The sequence below is a fragment of the Scyliorhinus torazame genome, chromosome 3 (genome assembly GCF_047496885.1).
Source record: "Scyliorhinus torazame isolate Kashiwa2021f chromosome 3, sScyTor2.1, whole genome shotgun sequence".
In the NCBI taxonomy this organism is placed as follows: Eukaryota; Metazoa; Chordata; class Chondrichthyes; order Carcharhiniformes; family Scyliorhinidae; genus Scyliorhinus; species Scyliorhinus torazame.
The window spans coordinates 199,438,701-199,454,801 of NC_092709.1; the positions used below are offsets into that span (position 1 = coordinate 199,438,701).

The following is a 16,101-nucleotide window of genomic DNA, read 5'->3' on the forward strand; positions in this document are numbered from 1 at the left end:
TCCAGTTCTGTCATAGGCCAGGGTAACGTGATGCAGTGACTGTTCAACGTCGAACGTCCACCACTGGGGGGTGATAGAAATATAGCACTGTTGTCTCATCCACCATGATGTAACCGTTACCCCCTCATCTCCGCATTCTAGCTGTAACTGGAAGATACACAGTAAATCTCGGGCCAACAAGTTACAGTCCAATCCAGTAGTCACTACAAACTGATGCTCTGCAGACTTATTCTCGTAAGTGACTGTCACAGGTTCAGAAATAGGATACTCACACACCTGTCCTTGGAACCCTGACAATTGCTGCGTGTGGTCGGATATTGGTAATTTAAGTGTTGATTGCACAGAAGACATAGCTGCCCCGGTGTCGATTACAAATGAGTGATGTTGATCTCCTATCTGCAGAGAGATAATAGGTTCCCTGTCCGATTGGAGAGTCCTTATGGCTAAATTAGCTAGTCAATCCTGTGTTGGGAAAGGGTTTTCCTGGGAGAAGTCAGTGTATCTCATCTGTCCTCCCCTTGGTGGGTACCCTCTCCTTTGGGTCGGATAATCTCCTTCTACTGCCTGTCTTTTAAAGGGGCATTCCTGTTGCCAGTGATCTACACGGCCGCAATTAAAACATGCATTGCTCCCTCTATTTCTGCCCCGTCCTCTTCTTCCAGTAGACCAATGGCCCCTCAGAGGGGGCTGCGGTTGTAGAGCTGTTGATTCGTTCGGTGGGCCATAAAAATGGGGTGAGGGTCCCTTTGGGTGGGTTTGGTATCCTCCTCTTCGCTGATCCACCCACCCAAAGTCACTATATTGGGGCTCCTGCAGGTAAACTACCATTTCTGCCGCTTGTTGGGGTCGCAGATCATCCTTTTTCATTACATACTCAGTCTTAACCTTTGTAACTGAGCCTCCTTCTTGGCCTACACCCTCCTTCCAGTAAAATCTGACTGCCCTTGCCATCTGGGAAGGGTCGTTCTCTGTCCAATTCATGTTATTACATTTCACAGCAGTAACCACAGAAGGTGGTAGGCAATGCATTAACATAGCACAGTATTGAGGGGAATTCTGACCATTTTGATACAGCAAATCGCCTGGCTGCCCCTGGTAGATTTCATTAAAACGCTCCAGAAATTCCTCTGGCTCTTCAGTCTTCTTAGGTTTTAGGTCTAAGATAACAGAAAGATTTATGGGCCTTTGAAATGTGCTATTCAACGCATTCAAGATCTGTGTCCTTCTATCGTCGTCTAACGCATAGGCCTGCTGGAGTGCGGCATGACTAGCATAATTCAGGTGGTTAAGATAATTGCGGTACTCTGCTGGGGTTAAAATCTGCTGGACTAGGGCCCAGAGGTCCCTTGAATCAGCTTGATAAATTGAGATGGTAGTTCTCAAGGAATCCACGAAGGCAGCAGGAGATTTTTTTCTATCTGGGATTGTAGCCATAATAGCCATCATCTCACTGGGTGTCCATGGGAAGTAAACGTCTATCGTGGGGTTCGCTCCCGCAGTCACTGGGTCAGGGTTTCGCATCTTTCTAATCGGTAACTGTCTCCGAATGTCACCAGGGGGCACTCTAGCTATTTCCCCTGGTTTTTCCAAGACTTCAACGTCTCTCCCTGTCACTAGGGGGAGTTCTTTCTCTTCAAACAAAGTTGTTTCAGCTTCCTTTGTTCCCAAATCTTGTGATTTCTCCTTAGTTTGGGGAGACTTAGGTGATATGCTTAATTGTTTCTGGTGAGCGTCAAGCCCCTCTCTCGCTGTCCGAGATCTTGTCCTAGAGCTAACTGGGCTTGTGGGACAGAGTTCCTTTTGCTCTTCCGGTTGTGAAGTTGGTAAATCAGGACCCACACTATCACCCAAAAGGGCTTGAGTTTCTGGCATATTTGAAATCTGGTGAGCAATGACTGGGTATATATTATTGTACTCTGGTGGTTCTGGAATGAGCGCAGACCATGCTATGGGTGCAGACGGAACTTTTACTGACTTTTCCAAATTATTGAATTTCTCTTCTTCTGTCAATTCAAGGCCAGCCATTGAACTACGTAGCTCGTCTCTTGTGTGACCCGGGTCCTTCCTGTCTCTATTTGCTCTTTTTTTAAATGCACATTCCTTTTTCAAGATCTGTAATGTTTTTAGGTTACCCTGTTCACTAATTGGAATCCCCATTTTAAGGGCATTATCCTGCCAGCTGGACAACATAATCTTATCTTTTTCCTCTTGACAATATTGCCTCCATAATCCAATTAATTCTTTAGCTTTCATACCTTGATTTTTTCTCCAAATTTGTCCCTGGATTTTCTTAACCATTTCTAGGTCTTTGGTTCCCCCTAGTGGCCATTCATCTCCCATTTTAGTTCTTAACTGTGCTGACAATTTTCTAAAATCCTTCGCTTTGTCCGGATACTTATCACATAATATTTGCAGTGGCATGCCTGGATCATTTGTGCTATCCAAGGAATTTCCCATAATCTCAACTAGTCCTCGGAACTGCGTTTTTTCGCCACTACAGTCCAAAGAGAAAATTTTAGCTTAATCAACTATATTTTTAACACACACACATATAGAGGTGAACCATTTTCAATTTCAAATGTTACATCGACCTCTCATAACGTAACCCAACCGAATTAACTCACAAATAAAGTTGAACCATTTATATTTTAAATGTCACATCAACAATACAGCCTACCCCAGCCGAATTAACTCACAAATGAAATCCCATCAATTAAAATGCTAATCCCCAGACTGACCTGTGATTTCGTCGAGGCGGTCTTTCTGTGCCAACCGCGAGTGACCAGACTAATCAGACGATAAGAAGAGGGGAACAATCAATGCGCGGTCGTTTTCCAGTTCTACATTGAGGGCCCTTTGTTCCCCATCCTCCTGTTCATAATCAGTCTAATTCTGATTTCGCAGTTGGATCAGGATCGCCCTGAGAAATCCCGGGTTTCGGCACCAAATGTTGATTCCCAAATTTCTTTCTCCGTCAGTCTGGCCTCAATAAAAGTCGAGATGGATTTGCACGTAAAAAGAAGTTATTTTATTCAGCTTGCAAGCTTGATTCATTTCACAGAAACATAAGAGACATCCAGTCTCCTACATCCCAGAAAGCGAATGAACAAAGAGACAAAGGGATCTCTGCAAATCAATTCAAATGGTATCAAGTTTCACATACTCGACGCCCATAGGTCAGCCTATATCCCTCCTGACCTGTTTGATCTATTCTGATTGGCTCACTTCCAATCCCTTTCTCTGGCCCCTATCAATGCAGCATCACTCTCATAGACACACCTCTTCCTGCTTTCCCCATGCGGTCTAACATCCTTTGTCTCTGAACTAACCAGAGTCAAAGTGGCTTATTTCTACATTACATTAACTAATATCTCTAAAGTAACTATTTTATATCACATTCGTCAGGGGACCTGTTCATTGACGGGACGTTTGCGAGCTTAGGGGCGCTGGAGGAGAAATTTGGACTACCCCCAGGAAATGCCTTCAGGCACATGCAAGTGAGGGCGTTTGTGAGGCGGCAGGTGAGGGAATTCCCGCTGCTCCCGGCACAGGGGATTCAAGACAGGGTGATTTGGGGCATATGGGTCGGGGAGGGCAAGGTGTTGCCGATATACCAGGAGATGAAAGAAGAGGGGGAGGCTTTGGTAGAAGAGCTGAAAGGTAAATGGGACGAGGAGCTGGGGGAAGAGATTGGGTAGGGGCTGTGGGCTGATGCCCTAAGTAGGGTTAATTCCTCTTCCTCGTGTGCCAGGCTTAGCCTGGTACAGTTTAAAGTAGTGCACAGAGCGCATATGACGGGGGCGAGGCTGAGTAGGTTCGTTGGGGTGGAGGACAGATGTGGGAGGTGCTCAGGAAGTCCGGCGAACCATGTCCATATGTTTTGGTCATGCCCGGCACTGGAGGGGTTCTGGAGTGGAGTTGCGGGAATAGTATCTAAGGTGGTGAAAGTCCAGGTCAAGCCAAGCTGGGGGCTAGCACTGTTTGGAGTAGTGGACGAGCCGGGAGTGCAGGAGGTGAAGGAGGCCGGCATTCTGGCCTTTGCGTCCCTAGTAGCCCGGCGAAGGATCTTGTTAATGTGGATCTTGTTAATGCGAAGCCCCCCAGCGTGGAGGCCTGGATAAATGATATGGCAGGGTTTATCAAGTTGGAGAGGATAAAGTTTGCCTTGAGAGGGTCTGCGCAGTGGTTCTACAGGCGGTGGCAACCGTTCCTAGACTATCTCGCGGAGCGTTAGATGAAGGTCGGACAGCAGCAACAGCAACCCGGGGGGGGGGGGGGGGGGGGAAGGGGGGGATATCTTTCGTGGGGGGGGGAAGAGGGAGGGAGGGGGAAGGGGGGGGTTTCTGGGGGGCATTTGAGCAAGAAAACACATGAATGATCCGGAAAACTGACATGTACAGGAGGAATCCAATGTACAAAGTTCTGTATCATATTGACTTGCCATGTTCATGTCTTGCTATGCGAGCTTTCTTTCTTTTTTGTTAGGGGGGGGGGGTGGTTTGTTTGTATGGTTGAAAATTCTGTTAAAAAACTCTTAATAAACACATTTTTTAAAAAAAAATTACTTACCTTACTTTTCTAAATATAACATTTATTTTTCAGTAGGGGTAATTAAAATATTGTATCCTTATGAACACTTTATTGAAAAAAATTCTTGTCTAGATTGCTATCACGAGTGCTATCATGTTGAAAATTCACGTTAACATTGTGATTGCCTTTTCAGCGGCTCCCCTTTTTTGTTACGACACGTCATCTACTGTTTGTATTTCTGTCATAAATGTTAATAGTGTTTTAAATTATTTATAATTATTTTATATTAAATATATTTAGAATGAAACATCCTTAATTTGAACGTTTTTTTTTTCGTTTACAGCTAGCCTACATGATACTTTAATAACCTTTTAATTTTTATTTTAATGATTATTTTGTATTGAATTACACTATATTATTATTATATGTTTTTTTAAACCCCTTCTCATACAGTAGACCCAAAATGTTTAAGCAATGTTGACTAAAGTCGCTTCTGGGGCCCCTCCGGGATTAGGGGCCCTGAAGGTTAAGCTTCATTAGTTTCATAGTAGATCCACCCCTGAGTGCAGTTCGAGTTTTTGAGACAGTCATGTGGCGTGTATGTTGTAATGTAGGGTAAAGCGGGCCATGCAAGAGTAATGTGCGGTATGTGGTACAACGTAATGTGGGGAGAGGAGGTGTGATGCAATGCCTTGCGGTGTTGGGTGGGGTGGGATGGGGAGGTGTGGTACAATGTTATGCAGTGTGGGGCGGCCCACTTGATACTGACGAACTCCTGCATTGACTGAGTGACAGGCGGATACCTGGAGAGGGGGCGGGGCCACAACAGGAGTGCAGACAAGCTCGATGAAGCAAAACAAGAAGTTCGCGGGTAAAGGAGGTTAGCATTAGAAGAGCCGGCAAGCAGAAGATAGGTCCATGTTGTGTAGTACAGGGAAGAGAAAAAAAATAGCTGTAACGTTTTCGGAGAGAAACTTTCAACAAAGACATCTTGACTGAGGAGATCAGATGAGTTTGCTCTATTAAAAACATCACTTCCAGCTGTTCACGGGAATCATTCAATGGATCCGGGACACCAACAGTGTGTTGAGGGTAATTCCCTGCAGTTCTCATTTTCTGATGTGTTTAACCGAGAGATGCTTTCCTGTAAAATGCAGCATTGTTTTATTACTTGTATTGCACAAATAATTCGAACCATTTCAAGTAAAACTGTTCCATAATTTGACTTCTGTCACAGGTTCCAACGTTTTCCGGGTTAGGTACATGTATGTTTTAAGAACAATGCCTGGTTTGGCTGAGATGTCAAGAATACAAACAGTGAAATGATGTATACATAACTTTGAAATAAGCCATTTAGCCCGACTAGCCAGCTTTGGTGTCTATCCTCTGAGCAGTAGTCCTGGTTCATTTTGCGTTGCCTGTTTCCATATACCATTATTCTCCTTCCCTTTTAACCACGTGTTTAACCTATTCTTAGTGGTGACTTCAGTCACAAACTCTGTTAATTCCACCACCCCATTAACCTCTTTGTTTTTTTTTAAAAATCACCTTGCACTTAATTTTCCACCATTCTAGATTTCTGGTTAATTGGAAACCATCTATTTCTGTTTGCTCTCTCCCATTCTTTTGTGGTTTAAATGATTAAACTACCATGCAATCCCCTCTGGTCTAATGAAAGCAAATCTAACATTTTTAAGTCCTCTTATTTGTATTCCTTCATGCCATATATTGCCCTAGTGTTTGTGCAGTGTTTTTGATCCAGTGTACTGTTAATGTGTGCTGAGCCCAAAACCTCTCCAAATAGTCCAACTGTGGTCTTGCTAATATGTACCACTTCACAGAAAACCTAGTATTCCATTAAGTTTGATCAAATTAATGTCTGGCATTTACCAGAATTTGGAAAAAAAAAACACTCTCTCGTCAAGCCCACTTCATCCAAAAAACCCATGCAGAAGTTGCACTGTTATCATCTCAATTTTACTTGATTTTTAAAAAATTGAGTACCCAATTCACCTTTTCCAATTAAGGGGCAATTAAGCGTGACCAATCCACCCAGTCTGCACATATTTGGGTTGTAGGGGCAAGACCCACACAAACACAGGGAGAAAGTGCAAACTCCATACGGACAGTGAGCCAGAGCTGGGATCAAACCTAGGACCTCGGTGACGTGAGGCAACAGTGCTAACCACTGTGCTGCCCAATTTTACTTGATTAATGCTAATCATTGATGAAAATTGTTATTCTAAAGTTAAATTTTCTAGGCCTATGAAATACATCTTGACCCCAAAATGAATAAGTGCTCAAAAAAAAAATCAATCTTATAATACAATTTACAGTACTCAACTTTAACTAATTGGAATACACAATAACATTTCCTAGTTTGAGGGGAAAGAACACTGTTTAACATCTGCGACATTTGTTCTCTAGTTCTGTGATCGCAGTTTAAACTAAATAAGGCTGCACTTATGTGATTTAAAAATACACATTGTCTCCCTTTTCAGTTTTCTTTTCTCCTACTGTTGTAGCATCGTAACTTGGATAAATTAGGTGGAGAAACATGTTTATTATTTGACGTTTATTGATATTTTCATTGAACCTGTTCAATGTAATGTGAATCTGTTCCAGTAAATTTGGCATCTGCATAATGGTGGTTGCTAGTGATAGATTGGGAAAATTATTTACAAAGACATTTTAGCACACTGTCCAATTAAACATTGCACTTATTAAATATCAGTATTGTACTTAGCAAGCTAAATGACCTGTTTTACTGTGGATTATTGCAGACGTTTTGAAAGTGGGGATCGTGCCTGCAGGTGAGCCATGGGCGGGTATAAAAAGGGTCACAGTCTTCCCCAAAAGATTGATTGACATTATTTGCTTCTCCCTCCACCCATCAGCTAACACAAGCATTGAGCCTAAGAACTGCAGCACCCTGAAATTGACATAACTATCCCAACTACCAGGTAGGGTCAGCAGGATGGCGAACAGAAAGAGTGCCACGGAAATGTTTTTTGTGAGCAGAGATACGAGAGAATGCATAGCCCAGGAGTGAGAGGGCAGAGTGGACTGGCTGTCTGACAGACAGCCCAACAGCAAGCCAGTTAGCTATTATTTGGAACAATCACATGACTGGGACATCTGATCGTCACCAATCAATCCTTACTTAACTGAAGTCTTTCAATCAACAAATCTTAAATTGAGTAGCTTTTCAAGATCGCCCACCAAAAGATTCAGTCACCATTCCTGTAGAGGAGCTAGAACATACTCCCAACGCACTGGCCTTCCACATATACACACTCATTCTCAGTCCTCTCGTTCAAAGGAACGTTTGGTAAGCCAAACACCAGGTTGGAGAGTTGATGCATCCATTCAAAATGTGTTGAGGGACAACGGGGTTTGGAGAAAACCGTCTTCTTACTTTCTGTCTGGGTGTTGATCCTCACCCGCAGCAAAACCCACTGCGTTTACCAGATTATACCTAGCACCGAACAATTACGCTCGTACTCTTTCACGGCAGCTACAGAAGGAAAATCCTCCAAACCTAACAGAAGCTCACTGCCTTTGTCTGACCACCACCCCCCCCCCCCCCCAAATAAACCCTTGCGTAGTTTACTGAAAGAATTATTAATGTCAGTCCTAAAAGCAGCCTTCTTGAGTTTAAACCTGTGTCCCTCTGTCTTACTCTCTCAATTTAATTTGCACTAATAGAACATAGAACATTACAGCGCAGTACAGGCCCTTCGGCCCTCGATGTTGCACCGACCTGTGAAACCACTCTAAGGCCCAACTACACTATTCCCTTATCGTCCATATGTTTATCCAATTACCATTTGAATGCCCTTAGTGTTGGCGAGTCCATCTTTCCCAACAATTTATCAGCATACTTCATCTTCCCTGCAAGATTATCTTTAAGGGCTATCTATTAAGTCTGATAGATAGACTTAATAAGTAAGTTTCTGTAGTCTTTCCTCTGTGTTTGTCGTGGCTCAATGGGTAACACTCTTGTCTTTATATCAGACAGTCGATTGTGGGTCCACCTCCACTTCTAGGCTATCACCCCAATGTAGTGCGATAGGAGTCCTGCTGTGTTAGAAATGCTGTTGTTCAGATACCATGTTAAATAGAGGCTCTGCCTCATGTGGTTTAAAAGATTCAACGAGACTACATTGAATAAGAGCAGGGAATTAGCCCTGATTTCCTAATTAATAATTGTCTCAATCAACATCACACAAAAAACTGATTATCTGGTCTCGATCACATTGCTGTTTTTGAGAGCATGCGGTGTATAAATTGGCATTACAGCAATGGCTGTACTTCATTGGCTGCAAATTACTTTGTACTCCTGTAGCTGTGAAGTTGCTAGCAAAATGTAAATCTTTTTTCCCTTTAATTCAAACAATGACATCGACCTCATGGCCCTCCTCTGCACTTTAATTATCTCTCTGGTTTCATCGATTCATAAAAGTTTTACAGCACAGAACGTGGCCTTTCTGCCCATCATGTCTTTGCTGCCCATCTGTCACATTAAATGTAAGTGAATATGGCGTTGGCCAGTTGGGTAAGTGGGTCCCGGAAAGAAATGATTGACAAATGATTGGGTTTCTTTGGAAAACAAAGGTAATTTAGGAAGTTAGTTTGTACTGATAAATATTATAAATTAGGTATACTTTAAAGCATGTTTAATTTAATGCTTCTGTGCCTGGAAGGGTAAAACCTATAGTCCGATTCATGCCGGACAAAGGTGTTTGTATGTGTGGGGATGAAGTTCCAACTGTGTTTCTATCGTGCTTAGAGTGGGCTATGCATGAAGAATAAATATAAGACACCGAAGCAGCACGGTATCATTGTAGCAACATGGGCAGCACGGTAGCATTGTGGATAGCACAATTGCTTCACAGCTCCAGGGTCCCAGGTTCGATTCCGGCTTGGGTCACTGTCTGTGCGGAGTCTGCACATCCTCCCCGTGTGTGCGTGGGTTTCCTCCGGGTGCTCCGGTTTCCTCCCACAGTCCAAAGATGTGCAGGTTATGTGGATTGCCAATGAAAAATTGCCCTTGGTGTCCAAAATTGCCCTTAGTGTTGGGTGGGGTTACTGGGGATAGAGTGGAGGTGTTGACCTTGTGTTGGGTGCTCTTTCCAAGAGCCGGTGCAGACTCGATGGGCCGAATGGCCTCCTTCTGCACTGTAAATTCTATGTAAATTCTATGAAGCATGTCAGTGCTACTTAGCAACTGAGGCCTTATACGGTATAGAAGCTTTTAAGTTAGCTAATTTGATTACAGTTGGAGATTTGAGGTGAGAGAGAAGGCAGCTCTCTCAGCTCTGGTTTTGAAAGCTAGAGAGGGAACATATCTATAAGCTTTACCAGAAGAAAAGTCATACCATCGAGTGGTGGCTAAGAAATCAAGTACAGATATCTGAAGAGCAGCTATTTAAGGAAACTAGAGAAATAAAGTGTTCAAGAAGTCTAAAGTTAAGTGAACAGAGACCAAGGTATTGTTCAGAAGAGTTCAAGGGACAGTAAACAAATAGTTCAGAGTTAAAGAGACAGTTGCGGTAACAGATTCAAAGTGGGACAATAGACAACAGCCTTCAAAGATAAAGTAAATGTTGGCTGCCATTTTAATACAGTCTGGGAATCGAGGGTGAAACCAATTGTGGACAGTTGCATAAGCAGTCAAAAAAAAGAAATCCTAAAGAGGTTAGTATGAAATCCTGGACTGGTTAAAAGTGGAGCAGAAGCTTTGTTTAAAAGTGTCATTTGGAAAACCTTGTCTGAATTTCGGAATGCATGCTGATAAGTGAAAGTACACTTGTGAGAAGATTTTAAAGTGTGTTTTGGGGGCGGAGTTTGGAAAATCTCATGACAATTATCTAGGGGTATTCTGAGGAGTCTTCCACAAACATTCACTTGGGGATCTGAGTGGAAAGTGTATTAGCCCACAGTCATTTTGTGTGCTTAAAAGGGACTGTGTTAATGAGACCATAGTAGATTAAGATGTACTTTTTATTGTGTTAATCCTAAACCCTGTGTGTAATTGTTAAACTAAGAACATAAGAACTAGGAACAGGAGTAGGCCATCTGGACCCTCGAGCCTGCTCCGCCATTTAATGAGATCATGGCTGATCTTTGTGGACTTAGCTCCACTCTCCGGCCCGTACACCATATCCCCGAATCCCTTTATTCTTTAGAAAGGCATCTATCTTTTTCTTAAAAACGTTTAAAGAAGGAGCCTCAACTGCTTCACTGGGCAAGGAATTCCAGAGATTCACAACCCTTTGGGTGAAGAAGTTCCTCCTACACTCCGTCCTAAATCTACCTCCCCTTATTTTGAGGCTATGCCCCCTAGTTCTGCTTTCCCCGACCAGTGAAAACAACCTGCCCGCATCTATCCTATCTATTCCCTTCATAATTTTATATGTCTCAATAAGATCCCCCCGCATCCTTCTAAACTCCAATGAGTACAGTCCCAGTCTACTCAACCTCTCGTCATAATCTAATCCCCTCAACTCTGGGATCAACCTAGTGAATCTCCTCTGCACTCCCTCCAGTGCCAATATGTCCTTTCTCAGGTAAGGAGACCAAAGCTGAACACACTACTCCAGATGCGGCCTCACCAACACCTTATACAATTGCAGCATAACCTCCCTAGTCTTGAACTCCATCCCTCTAGCAATGAAAGACAAAACTCGATTAGCCTTCTTAATCACCTGTTGCACCTGCACACCAACTTTTTGCGACTCGTGCACCAGCACACCCATGTCCCTCTGCACAGCAGCATGTTTTAACATCTTACCGTTTAAATAATAATCCATTCTGCTGTTATTCCTCCCAAAATGGATAGCCTCACACTTGGCAACATTGAATTCCATCTGCCAGACCCTAGCCCATTCACCTAACCTATCTAAATCCTTCTGCAGACTTCCGGTATCCGGTAAGGGGGGAGTAAAGGCATATTTTTTTCTGTTTAATACATTTTTTTTTCTTGTTAAAACTAATTAACCATCCTGCGACTCTCTGTTCTGCCATGTTTTTTTTTTAATGACTTCTCTTGAGCCAGCATTCTGGTATATTCCTGCCCAGTTATAACATCAACTGGGATTGTAACAGCAGTAAATCGCTTTTGTAAATCCTGAGGATATGAAGCTTGTTAATATGGTCCCCATGCTTGTTTGATTAAATTAGGGTACACCCAGCACACAAATGGGCAATAATTAGCAAGAACAAATCATGTCAGTAATTACCAAGTCTTGCTGTACTCACCAAAATCCTCCAAAGACCATCCAGAATTTATTTTCCCTCCTGATTTAGGACCACCTGCAACACTTTTTCCCATCCTGTTCACGCTCATTTCAAGTAGTGAGTGTTAAGACCTCATGGATTTCTTTCCCATCAAGATTGAAGATGTCTGTACAGATCAACTCTGTTGTGACTTACCTCCGATAATCCTAGTCTCGATTCTAGTTATGATCTACTTTCTTCCCTGCTTCTCTTAATAAGACAATGCCTTCCATGAGACTGTTCACTCAGTCCCCCTCTCTATACAACTTATGACCACGCAAATAACCCCCTCGCCATGTCTTCACAAGCTGGTTCACGTTTTTAGCATCTCTCTGTGATCAACCACTGCCCCTTTTCAATTACAAAATTAACCCCCTCCACAGAAAATGTGCCCTTAACCTATCCATTCTCTTCAACTACTGCCCTCTCTATTGTCTCAAGTTCTTAATGTCTCATTGCTACTCATTGCTCCCAAAAATCCCTGTTCATAGAATCATAGAATTTACAGTGCAGAAGGAGGCTATTTGGCCCATCCAGTCTGCACCGGCCCTTGGAAAGAGCACCCCCTTAAACCCACGCCTCCACCATATCCCCGTAACTCCACCTAACATTTTGTTCACTGAGGGGCAATTTAGCATGGCCAATCCACCTAACCTGCACATCTTTGGACTGTGGGAGGAAACTCCAGTGCATCCGGAGGAAACCCATGCAGACACTGGGAGAAAGTGCAAACTCCACACAGACAGTCACCTGATGCCGGAATTGACCCCGAGACCATGGAGCTGTGAGGCAACAGTGCCAACCACTGTGCCATTGTGTCTCCCTGTTGCATCCCTTTTATCGGTCTTTCGATGAAAAATCATTGACCGCCTTGGCACTAAGTTAGAAATGATGTGCTGTGTAACTTAACTGATCTTCTAAAGTTTTGATAGTCAACTGTGCCATCATCCTCTTTTTTTGTTGTTGTTGTTGTCCGACTCTATGGGATGGCCCTCACATGGTTATGTTACTACCTATCGAAATGTTGTCAGCACCTCTTTGCCGTTTTTGTATTTCTGCCATTATACAAATACTTCTAGAGCCCCCCCCGATTCTCTCCTCGTTTCCCTTTGCCTCATCTAAATGTGAATGCAGATTGCAACAGTTCATTTTCAAATGAATAGTAACTAGGCATTTTCAAATATATCAACACCCTGCCTAACCACATCTGTTCCCGAGTGTGTACAAAGTCTTCAAACATGAATTAAAATATATGCAGAACAATCTGCATAAACCGCCAAAAGATTGCATTCAAATTTTCCAACCATTTGTCTGCTAAACATTTTACATTGGATATTGAGCTTCTCCTTGTGGTTTGGGCATTGGTGTTTATATTTTGGGACTTGAAGTGAGCTCAATAAATGCTGCCTTCAACAAAAAGTGTATTTTCACACCATGTTTTGATTAATTGCAAAAGGAAATTGAATATTATATGAGGAATATTTATTTTAATGTTTCTAAAGTCCCAACATTAATTTAAACATCATTTGATCACAAGTGGCACAATTCAGGTCTGTGTGACATACCACAACACCATATCTCCTGATGGGCGTAACCATAAGCACCAGCAGCAGTCGATCACAAGTGAGGCATTAAAATGCAACTTAAAAAATTTCACATACTGTGGTGATTTTTGTGTTTGTACATAGGATATAAATGCTTTTATCTTGTAGGTCCCAAGGCCTGAAATATGTATATATATATTCTTTTAAAAGTTGTTTTCCCCTACAGGTTCCTTCATTTCATTAACCTGCCGTAATACGACTCAGTGGGCTTTGTGTCAGATCATCAACATAACCGAAGTAAAAGATGGTCATCTCCACAAAGCACACGAAAAATTCAATGGGACTGACGATGAAACAATAACTTGGCCTGAAACAAAATACAACTTGTACATTGGGTTGGCCTTAGCAGTCACTTCTAGTCTCCTCATTGGGTGCAGTTTTATACTTAAGAAGAAAGGCCTCTTGCGATTGTCTGAAAAAGGGATTACCAGAGCTGGTGAGTCATCCTTGTTTGCATTGTCTTTATTTTCTTAGTGTTGAGTTTCAAGTATCACATATGTGTTATTTGCTAGAACAAGGGGGGGAGGGGGGGAGGGGAGGAGGGGGAGGGGGGGATGGACTGGTTTGTAGCAAGGAGGAATGGAAGGGGGGGGGGGGAGTTTCAAGGAGGGCGGGGTTGTTGGTGTCAACGATTAAGTCCCAGGGGGAGAATTCAGGGTACTGGTGATAGGAGGTCACAATCACAGTTGAAGTGGCGGGGAGGTGTGAAGGAAAAGAGTGAGAATGGTAAGGTGGCTGTTCCAGGGTGAGAGTCTGAAAGGTGAAGGTCTCATCAACTGGGTCATAAAAGGGGGACAAGACGGGTGACCTGAATGACGAGAGGTGGCAGAGCCAAGATGGGCAAGGAATGGGAACAAGTGTCGGCTCTGAGAGGAGGAAAGGCATTTGGAGGTGGATTGTGATAGGGTCCTGCGTAACCTGGAAGGTTCAAGAGAGACACAGGGGAGGAATGCTGATATTGGGTGGAACTATGTGTGATGTAAGTGGGGAGAAGTTGATGGGTGACAGGAGGAGGGTAGAAGGTGGTGGAGTGAGTTTATCAGGAGGAGGGTAGAAGGTGGTGGAGTGAGTTTATCAAACTGACCTTGACCATGCAGTTAGTCAGTCAGTGAGATCGTTGGGTGGGAGGAGGGTCTTTGCAGGTGGATGGAGTTCAAGGTCAGCACAAGTGGCTGAATAAAGAGGCACCCTAATAATTATGAGGTAACTGGGTGTCAAAGATGCTCAGTTGTATTCTCCTCTCTATGGTTAAGCCCACATTGCAGCAAGTTTGTTCCCGACTCATGGGTCTCATAACATCGAAATCTCAGCAAGATGTGGAGCTGCCGTTCATTCTGTGCTATTTGTCATTGACTACAGTCAAAGGCAGGGCACAAAGGAGGGAGGGAGGTGGATGCCTCCAAAGGGCATGATTGTTGGAGGACAGGCAACTTGCGACTCCAAACCTCCATCCACCCGAGTGAATGGCCATGGCTGAAAAGGGATCATGTTTCTATGCTGCTGAGGCAATGATCTCCATAGAGTTTTGAGGGTAGTAGAGATGAGAGGAAAAGTGTCCTAATGTGGGTTTTTGCACATGGCTCACATCATACTAGTCAAAGAGCAATATCTCCATCTGTATTCATGCATGAATGGAAGGAACACCCATCACTGGATCTCCAGGATGTCCTTTACCTGGCAGAGGTGGGATGGGGATGCCATTCTTGATGGAGGCTCGGTGAAAGGCTTAGCTCTTGCCTGCTGGCTGTGAGATGGAGGGAAACCAGTAAAAGACAGACTCATTGAATGTATCCGTTGAGGCAGGCTAGAGGCTTAAAGATTTCAGCACATGTGTGCGAGTACTGTTCTGGGCGCACCAGGAATGACCCTGCTATCTAATGGCATTCTGACTTTAAGCCCTCACGGGGAGTGCCCCACTGAAGCCAAATTTCCTGCACTAAGGAGCCACAATCTCACGACACAATTTCCCCCCACCCAAGCTCCAATGCGCCAACACCTGTTTGGGGGATCCTCGGGGCCCCTCCGTACCCCTGGGCCCAATCTCCAGTGTGGGCAAAATGCTAGCCTGGCAGTGTCAGGCTGGCTCTCAGGGATGCCAGGGTGGCAGTGCCATGATGGCACCAGGAGTCTCAGCTTCCCACCCTGCCCGGAGGCCAATCACACGGGGGCCTCTGATCGCCTGGGAGACCCCCCCCCCCCCCATCCCAGGTGCCGTTCCACTTGTCCACATTCATGGGGACCAGTACTGAATGACACTCGGCTGGGGTCTCCTTGGCAAGGCCATTAGATGCCAGGTAGCCTTTCAATCCGGTGAAGGCCGAGGTAGGTCAGCCTTGAAGCCAACTTCACTCTGCGAGACTGAATCCTGTGCATTATGGACAGGATCCAGATTTCGACGTCTTGCAAGATCTGGTTAGATCTCACGAGGTGTAACGACTGTCGGGAAGCCTGGAGAAACTCTCCCGGCTGCATTGCGCCCCCTTGGATCTCGCCCTATAGCTGTTATTCCCCTGCAGTATTGATGTGTTGCTTCGTCTGTGTAATTTTTAAAAGTGTGATTATGAATCCAAATTTGCTTTCTTTGCTTTTTTCAAAATATACTTTATCCATAATTTATAATGGTACAGTCCAATTGTCATTGTTCACAAAGTACAAGACAGGTCAATTAAGTGAGCTATAGTACATG

The 16,101-nt window shown here is 43.8% G+C and overlaps 1 protein-coding gene across 1 annotated transcript in view; it reads left to right on the forward strand.

Annotated features, from left to right (window-relative positions):
- The first annotated feature begins 5,391 nt into the window (after positions 1 to 5,391).
- LOC140408885 (magnesium transporter NIPA2-like) overlaps positions 5,392 to 16,101 on the forward strand; it is a 40,534-nt gene continuing 29,824 nt past the window's right edge. The window contains exons 1-2 of the mRNA XM_072496723.1: positions 5,392 to 5,622; positions 13,582 to 13,851. Of these exons, the coding sequence (XP_072352824.1) occupies positions 5,592 to 5,622; positions 13,582 to 13,851 (301 nt within the window). The 5' untranslated portion in view covers positions 5,392 to 5,591. The remainder of the gene's footprint in view (positions 5,623 to 13,581; positions 13,852 to 16,101) is intronic.